The sequence below is a fragment of the Theobroma umbraticum genome, unplaced genomic scaffold (assembly GCF_002168275.2).
Source record: "Theobroma umbraticum cultivar Fairchild unplaced genomic scaffold, ASM216827v3 scaffold_55.0, whole genome shotgun sequence".
NCBI classification, from domain to species: Eukaryota; Viridiplantae; Streptophyta; class Magnoliopsida; order Malvales; family Malvaceae; genus Theobroma; species Theobroma umbraticum.
Window position 1 is genome coordinate 2624683 of NW_018397270.1, and position 9840 is coordinate 2634522.

The following is a 9840-nucleotide window of genomic DNA, read 5'->3' on the forward strand; positions in this document are numbered from 1 at the left end:
ACATCATTAACATCTAACCTTAAAATACTAAAAATCTAAAGTCATCCATAATTTTCAACCATAATTAAATAAATATCATTATCCACGTCATCAACCATGAACAATTCCAAACACCTAAACCAAAATCAAAAACTTGCTCACCAATGTCATTTCATTCTAGTGCCACAAAACCTAATAATGAAATGGAAACAATATATTAATAAAATTAGATCAAAATAAAAAAATTTTAAAAAATTAAAATTTAATTTAAAGCATTAACTTTCATTGATGATTGATTAACATCAACAGAATTAGAGCATTCGGCTGGTATCATTTCTTCCTTACTAATATCTAAATTCATGACATCCATAGTAAGATTGTTCACTTTTATTTCTACAAATGTTGCAATATAAAAAATTATTTATTAAAACATGTAAATAAATCAAACTTACTCTAATCATGCATTTAAACACAAGAAACATAACTATAACTAAATGAAAAAATGTATTACCGATTTTCCCAAGTGACTAATCCTTACAACATTAAATTTCCTCCATAGCATCTAGTTTAAGTGAACTTCAATATTGATCAAGAACTCTACCACCAACACTAAAGGCAGATTTGGAAGCCACTATTGATATAAGAATGGCCAAGATATCTTGAGCCATTATAGAAAGCTCAAGATAACGAAACTGATTTGTCTTTTAAAATTGTAAAATATCCAATTCTATTGTTGTTTCAATCTTTTGTTCATCCAAATATTGCTCTAGTTGAGATTTGTTCTTGGTAGCCCAAACTCACATTAAAAATTGTCAAACTCCTAATTAAAAAAAATAAAAAATATTAAAGTAAAAAATAATAAAAAATATTAAATTTGAATAACAAATAATACTTCAAAAATAAAAAAAATACCTTCAAGAACTTTTCTTTTCCTTTTTACACCTTTCTCTTATCAAAAGGTGTGTGATTTAAAGAAGATGAAGGAATGTCAGAAGCTTTGATAGCATATTCATCATAAAAAGCAAATAAATGAACTTTAACCTTTTTAAATTCAACTGAATTACTCCCATAAAGCTTTGTGTAACTTCAATTAACAAATCGAATTTTGTACCGATGATCAAATATCACAGCTATAGCTAAAATCACACCAAATTCATATCAATACTTTTCAAACTTAGAAAACATTTGAGCAGCCATATTTTATAGATACACATCATCCCCACTCATATGTTCTTACATAGTCATGCGAGCCATGAATACCGAAGGAAAGTACAAGTCAACTATGGGATACTTTGTTCCAAAAAACACACAAGTAATCTTATAAAAAAAACACTCAAGAACTTGCTAAGTTTCTCAACTCTATCCCACTCATCTTTAGATGGACAATGCTTAAAATTTAAGTCACTAATTTTCAAATGAGAAAAAACCAAGCGAAAATAAAGTGCACTTTTAAGTATGAGAAATGTGGAGTTCCACCTAGTTAGAACATTTTGTTTTAAACCCTTTTTCCATTCAAATTCACTAGGCTCACACACTCTATAAACTTTTCTTTTCTCCCTTGACAACCTTTCACATACTTAACATTTCCTTCACTTTTAGACAGCACTATCAACTTCTTTCAAACCATCTCGCACAATCAAATTAACTATATGAGCACAACATCTTATATGAAAAAACTTACCTCCTCCTAAAAATAGCTTTCTCATATTCAATTACACTTTCAGCAAATTAACAAAAGTATCATTTGCAGAAGCATTATCCAATGTTATTGTAGACAATTTACTTTCAATTCCCCATTCAACCAATAATGCATAAATCTTTTCACTCAAAACATCACCATTGTGTGGAGGTGGCAAAAAGGAAAAATTTAAGATTTTTTTCTGTAAAGCTTAAGTTTTGTCAACAAAATAAACAGTAAAACACACATACTCATCAGTAACAATAGAAGTCCACAAATTGGAAGTCAAACTAATCATACTAGATGATTCGTGAAGCAAGCATTGTATCTAACATCTTTCTCTTTTATGGATCATAATTATATCAGCTTTAATAATGTTTCTAGAGATCATAACAACATCCTTACTCAAATAAGACAACATAGACCTAATCCCAGTATACACTATAAATGATAAAAGCAAATTATGCATCACAATTGCAATTACCATTAATTCACATAACTTTTCAAGATCAAACTTTGAAGAACTCATTAACATTGAATTAAGTTCTTTAGAAAAAATCATCTGACCTATATCACATGTGTCTTTCCTAATACAATTTTCATTTTGACATTTTAAATTAGTTATCCCATACTTGCTTTCACAATTCAGAACATACCCACAACTTGCACTACGCATTTGATTTTCCATCACTTGAGTTCTATTTCAGCAAATGTTCAAAGAATGTCTAAACCTTTGAAGTTAACTTTTGCTTTTTGTGTTGGCATGCCTTCTTTTCATCTATTTGTCCTATGACTCCTACCTCATCATTCTGTACACAATCATCAAACTCCTCCATGAAATGAATATTTGATTGAAGAGAAATATTGATATCGTTAGATTCCATATGCAAACATCAGCAACATAAATAACATCAGAAAACTTTGTTTCTTTTACTGAATTTACTATCATGATCAAATTAGCTACAAATTAAAATCGGCATTATAGTTACATCGAAGCATGTTGTTCATACACTAAAATTAACAGTAATTAGAATGAATATCTAATTTCTTCCTTTCTTTTTTTTTTGTATAATGGTATGAAGTTGATGTTTCTGTATAATTAAAGCCAAATGCTTTCACACTTTTAGGACAAAAGATATGCATCAATTTCAACAACTTGTGGAATTAGACAATACAAAGCATGGGACCATTGTTGTATGAACTTGTAAAATTGCAATACCTTGATTGAAAGGGGGATTAGAAATTCGAAGCTTAAGGGATATCTTTGATGCCTTTACTATTGACCTATAATGGCGATTTCGGACATGTAACAACCTCTGGACAAAGTTTATGCACTCCAAGTATTGTGCTAGTTGGTTACCATTGCATATCTAACCGGCATTACATGATTCTCAAGTTTGGAAGACACTGGTTGGCAAAAGACAAATTTTGGAATAGAATATTAGATGGCGTATAGGTAAGTGTGAAGTTTTTTGTTTTTTTGGCATGATTGTTGGATGGGTGAATCTCCCTTGGTGAATTCTTTCCCTTTCTTTAATAATTCCATGACTAAAGTTTGTTATTTTTATAACAATAATACTTGGGATGTGGAAGAGGTAAACACAGTGCTACCAAAAAATGTTGTTCATGATATTGTACACATTCCTATTGACCCTTTCAATGATGATATTGCATATTGGGTTCTTACATCCAATGATGACTTTTCTATTAAAAGTGCGTGGGAACTAATATGTCAACAGTAATCAATGAATTCTCTCTATGAGTTCTTATGGTGTAAAGCATTCCACTTACAATATCATTTTTGTTTGTGGAGAATGGTTAATAATTAGATTTTGGTGGAGCTCAGAATTAAGCCAAAAGGTATTCATCTAGCTTCCAAATGTCTTGGCTACAATTTAGGGGAATCATTACTACATGTCCTGAGGGAGTGTCCAATTGCTAAGCAAGTGTGGATTTTCTTTGCAAAATTCTTTCAAATCTATGTTATTTCTCCCTAGAATATTAGTCAAGTTTTATGGGCATGGCCATATTTGGGAGATTACTCTAACCTTGGTCATATATGCATATTATTACCACCGTCTATTTGTTAGTTTTTATGGGTTGAACTCAATGATGGTAAAAATAGAGGTCTTGGCATGTATCATAATAGGGTTATGAGGTGTGTCATGAAATTATTGACACAACTTTATCAAGATAAACATTTGCATAAATCGCAATGAAAAGGTGAAACCCATATAGCACAAAAATGGCACTTTCATTTCCCTTAAGTACATCTAATGCCACCTAAAATTATTAACTAGTTAAAACCATTGACAGGTGAAGTTAAGTTGAATGTTGATGGTAGCTCTAAAGACAATTCCTAGTATGTCGCAGAAAGGGGGTCTTACGAGATCATATAAGTGCACTAATTTTTGTTTTTTAAAAGAACCTTGGAGCTACTTACTCATTAAAAATAGAACTATTAGCCTTATATAGAAGATTGCTATTTTGCCACGAACATCAATTTTTTGAATGTATGGATAAAGATGGATGCCATGGTTGTAATTTAGATGATAAAGGAAAGACACAAAGGATCTCATGATACTTGTTATCTCTTTACGTCTATACGAAAATGTCTGCATTCTATTTCATTTCGTATTTCTCATATTCATCGAGAAGGGAATTAGACAGCTAACAATTTATCTAATAGAGGACGTTACTCTCATCAAGGTCTCCAAGTATTTTTTGAAGAACGAGGTGATTTACGGGGTATTCTTAAATTAGATAGATTGAATTTACCTTATGTTCATTTTAAATAAAATGTAAAAGAATAGTACTCCTAATTTATTTTATTTTCATAGATTCATGTAATAAAGCAATATTGCTTTCCATAAGCACTCGTGATAATAAGGCATGGGAAGTAATATCTTTACTACGTACACTTTCTTTTCTTGCTCATGTAGCTTTGGAGGTACGGTTTCTCTCCCCTTCTCTTATGTATGGTTTTATTTTATTTATTAATAAAATTTTAACAGGGTAGATGGGCCTTGTGAGAACTTCCAGCCTAAAGAAAAACACATAATTAATTAAACGTATTTATTTATTATATTCAATCAAGTTCCTATACTTTTATTTTGAGTCAAATAAGTTCTTATATTTTAATTTTGAGTTAAACAAGCCCTTAGAACTAATAGTTGATTTAGTGAAAATGTCATTTATCATTCTATATTATGTGATATTGATGTGTCACTAACATGGCACTAATATGACATGTTGACATGTTATAATGAATAATGATGTTACATGTCGATATGGTATGATGACATGGTCATCTAAAATTTTTTGCCACCTACATCAGTACCACATGGGTATAAAATGACAGTGAACAATTTGATTAAAGACAATTAGTAAACTATTAGTTATAAGAGCTTATTTAAGTCAAAATAAAAGTATAGGGACTTGATTGAATGTAATAAAAAAATAAAAACTTATTTAAATTTTTTTAAATAGTTTAAGAGTTTTTTTGAGTATTATGCCCAAAAAAATTAAGGAGACAATAAACTCATCATAAAATAAATAGTAAAACTATAAACTTATTGTACGGGAAAATTATGCTTAACTTTCCTTAGGTACATAAATATGTGTAAAGGCGAAAATAAAATTAATGAGATACAAGTGAACGAGAAACGCCCTGGGCAATTGTCTTGCTCTGCGTCAGAGCTAGTACTGCGCAGCCATCTAGAAAACAAGTGCCTGACTATCCATGTTGTTTTGTTGATAAAAGTCCCATTTCTCTTGAGAAGGTAAAGCAGATGTAGAAGCAATAAGATTATGGTTTATGGGGAAGGAGGCGGACGGGGAGTCCTTTTGCTGGCATTGGCAATGGATCCACTATTATCTTCTCATCAGGTAACAGCTTTTCCCAATTAAACCTTTTGATCACATTGTGCATGAAAACAAGTATCTCAAGGCGGGCATACTCTTTCCCGGGACACATTCTTGGCCCTCCTCCAAATGGAACAAATGTATAAGGAGCTGGTCCATTCCCTTCAAATCTTGTAGGATCAAACTTTTCTGGCTCTGGAAAGCACTCCACATTTTTGTGTGTTGAATTGACATTCCAGTGCAACTGAAAACCATTGAAAATCAGCAAATGAAATTTGTTGTCAATAAACAATAGATAAACAACATGGAATTGTAGTTAGATTTAAAATGAAGCAACCTTCCAGCCCTTAGGAATGGAGAAACCAGAAAATGTGAAGTCCGTGATGGCCTCTCTGAAAGCACCCTGAAGTGGAGGAGCAAGTCTCATCACTTCACAGGCAACATTCCAGGAATATTTCATCCTTTGAATGTCTTCCCAGTTTAGCAACTCCCCTGGTTCTTTTGATCTGGCAATCTGCATTTGTTCTGCCATATAGAAGACAACATAAATAAATATAGATACAAGTTTCAAGTGAATTTTAATTTATTTCTCCATAGTCCACAGTTTTCTGTTGTTAGTTTTGCTAATTCGGAAAGAAAAAAACTATTAATTAAAAGATTGAATTCGATCGATAATTATGCATCAATAATACTTGACCTAAAGGATAATGTTTTTTTAATATATATACGCAGACACAACAGTAGAAATGACAGCAATTTCCCTTGGATACAACTAATTTTGAAATACTTGAATCCAAACACAATGAAAATTTAACTAATCATAGCCAAGTCTGATTAAAAATCAACACTTAATACTTGAACCTATTTTTAATACTCGCAAAAAACTCAAACCCGAAATAAAAATAAATTTAAAATTATTTTCTATGTGTATTATTAATAAAAATTAAATTAATAAATTAAAGTTAACCCATAAAACAATAAATTAAGGTTTAAAATTATATTCACAATAATTAATGAATTTTAGTAAATATTAATTATAAGTAATTTATAAATAAAAAATATATAAAATTAAAAATTATATTTATAATCGAGTTAGAGAGTGAGTTCTCTATGACTAAGTAGTTGAGCTCTATCCAAACTCATGACTATAATTTTACTATTGAAATCTTATTGGAACATGGTTAAAAGGTGTTCTAATGTTAAGCCATTTGTAACACATATAAACATGTTATAAATTATAACCCTAACTCCCTAAGCTGCCTTTGCTCTAGCATCTAGGATAAAAAACTAAGGTTCATGACTAAAAAATTGGGATTGAGAATATTAAGATACATAAAAAAAATTTAATTAATTCAATTATTAACCGAATTAATTAATCTAATTCGATTCATTGATTAATGGATTAAAATTTCATTTTTAATTAATTCAGTTAACTTTCACAATACTTTCGATTAATTCAGTTAAATAATGTTTATAATCGAATTAACGGTTTGTGATTCCTTTTCTGTCATTGCAAATATCCAAACAAAAATTAATTGCATTTGCCCAACTCTAGTTTTATTTTAGTTGGTTAAGCAATCGTGCCTGCCATTTATTTATACTATGTGAACAAAGATTAAATGATTTTCATGGCAAGGAAGCAAATTTGTTCTTTAGCTAAAAATGCACACTCACATGCTACAAAGCAAGCCAATGTATGGACAGAATAACAGATAATAACAGGGCTATTTCTTTGCAATGTGGATAAATAAATTATGCCATGGTGACGATCTGCGGTACATATACGTTAAAAATTGGTGCTTAACGTGTTAGGATCTCACACATTCAAAGGAAGAAAATGAAGAAAAGATAGTCATCTTATTTTCCCGTAGTTAAAACCCTTAATTCATGCCAATTGCTTTAAATTTCTGGATTCAGCTCATTTGGGTTTGGGTTAGCTGTTTGTTTCTTGAGAAAATCAGTTTCTATATATAGAACAAAATTTGTTTCAGCAAAATAAAACCAACATTTTCTAGACAAGATGAGGGTTGAGGAAATTGCCTTTGTAAACCTCATTGTAGATGTCAGGAAGCTCAGCAAGATACTTGATAATGAAAGTAATGGCAGCACTAGCCGTATCGTGCCCACCAATCAACAGACCAAGAATCCTGTCAGCTATGTTCAATTCATTCAAGTACTGCCCATTTTCATCTGTCGCAAGCAACATATGAGACAAAATATCTTTATTGGGGGCTGCTTTATTCTCTGCAAGATCAATCTTCCTTTGCTTAATGATTGCCATCAATTCCTTCCGGATCAATTCTGAAGCATTTATTGCACGACGGAAAGGTGTCCCTGGTAAGTTTATGGGGACAGAAATTATTCCAGAAGCCAAAGCATTGAAAGGATCGGCAAATTTGGAAACATGCTCTGGGTCCTCTATGCTTAAAAACACTTTACAAGCAACCCAAAAGGTATATCTCTTTGCAAGTGGAAACACTGTTATTTCTTGCTTGCCTTCCCAACTCGCTTCAAAGTGCCTTTGCGCAATGTTGTCCATCATACCTATGTATCTTTGCAAGGCCTCTGGTTTAAGAAAATTAGGTAGCATTTTCCTCATCTTCTTTGATTCTTCTTTCGAACTTGTTTGTGTAGAAGAAGGGAAAATCTTGTTTACAGAATCTGGCCACCAGGCAGTGACAAGCTTGTTTTCATTGGAGAATAAGAATTTATTGCCAGCCGCTCCGCAAACAACTGCCATAGATTCTCCTAGTATTGAAGTTTTGAAGACTTGTGAAGAGTATTTCGCCATTCTATCATTTAAGAACTTCTCAGGATAACCCTTTCGACCCGTTAAGAGGTATTCAAGGCTTTCACCGATCAATGGCAAGCCCATCCTCCCTGGTGGAAGGTTAGGGTGAGAAGCATTAGAATTTTTGGAGTATAAGAGGACTCCAAGGGAAATGGCTGCAAAGAAGATTGTACAGAAAAGTAAGATAATGGGATCCATATTTGTTGATCGAATTGATTTTCTTTCAGGTAGCTGCAGTTCTGGTTGCAGAACGAAATGATCAGACTGGAGTTTATATAGGGAAAGCAAAGAGCCAATTCTTCAATACAGAGCATCTGATAGGATCTCTTGGTCCGTGAAAATGGTATAACTCAACGCGTTTGACCCCAGGTAAGTTATAAACATTATTCCTTTTCATGTTGGTTTTTTTTTTTTTTTGCAGGCGGAATAATCTATGATTCCGAGAAAGAACTACTTTATGAAACAGACGGAAAAGAGAATAAATAATGGCTAATGGGTCAGTTTAATGAAGAAAGATGCCACTTAGAGGAATTAATAAAGATGTTAAGCTCTATTATCCCGTCTTAGTTTAGTCTTGTGTTTTTAATACATACATATATATATTGTGTCAGGGTTCACAGAATTGTGACACACACATCCTGCAAACTAGTTGGGAGCAGCACAAACAGGCGTCGCACACCTCATAGGGCCAGAAATTGACGCTAAGCTAACATTGATTGGGGGCCCATGACAACCAATGGGCTGTGGACACACCATGCCACATAGTCTCGTAGGACTGTGGGCTGCTCGTAAGGAAGATTGTGCATGGAGCCCAACTTCAAGAGGATTGCTCAAATAAGGTAGTTTGTTTGGAATAGAATTCTTGTGTATAATCATCTATGTATTTTAATTGCACTAGGACTTAAGCTAGTGAGTGTTCTAATAGGCTTAAGACACCTATTTTATTTAAAACTCTTATTATCTATTTTAGTCATACTAGGCCATTAGAAATAGAGGTACTTTAGCATGAGGAAAACCTTATTCTAAATAGGACCCTAGGGCTTTAGGAAAAGGCATAAAGTCAATTGCTCAAATAATCTAGAATTCAAGAAATTTAGGTTTTTTTGCTTAGAACTTTGGTATTTGTTTCTCTTGGGAATAATATAATTTTTTTTTTCCAAAGTCTTTTCTTCAAGGTTATTTAGTTATATTCGCTTCCGCATCTTTGTGCAATATTTTGAGTTAAACTTGCTTAGGCTTTCTATCCCCAAGTCTTAAGTGTTGCATAGATATTGGCTAAAGTTCCAAGCCCACGACAGGTGGTATTAATGCAACACTTTCCAAAGCTAGGTACTATAGTTAGAAGCCCGTTGTGTTCTGATGTTCCTTATTAGAGCAATGCTTTCCAAAGATGGAGATCCAAACGCACCATGAAGATTCAAGGAGATTACAATCAAAGCTTGAAGACGATGTTTGTGTAAATCCCCTAGGAATTTGACTAACTAATTTTTTTAATGGCTCAAAGAAATTAGAATTATTAAAGTCCATA

At 32.3% G+C, this 9840-nt stretch overlaps 1 protein-coding gene across 2 annotated transcripts in view; it reads right to left on the bottom strand.

Annotated features, from left to right (window-relative positions):
- Positions 1-5465: 5465 nt before the first annotated feature.
- Positions 5466-9840, bottom strand: part of LOC110426149 (beta-amyrin 28-monooxygenase-like) — an 8615-nt gene continuing 4240 nt past the window's right edge. The window contains exons 3-5 of one of the 2 annotated variants that reach the window (XM_021441285.1): positions 7562-8467; positions 5859-6046; positions 5466-5765 (exon numbers count right to left, since the gene is read on the bottom strand). In XM_021441285.1, the coding sequence (XP_021296960.1) occupies positions 5466-5765; positions 5859-6046; positions 7562-8467 (1394 nt within the window). Of the gene's footprint in view, positions 5766-5858; positions 6047-7561; positions 8571-9840 lie in introns of those variants that run through there. The other variant, XM_021441284.1, reaches the window with a different exon arrangement.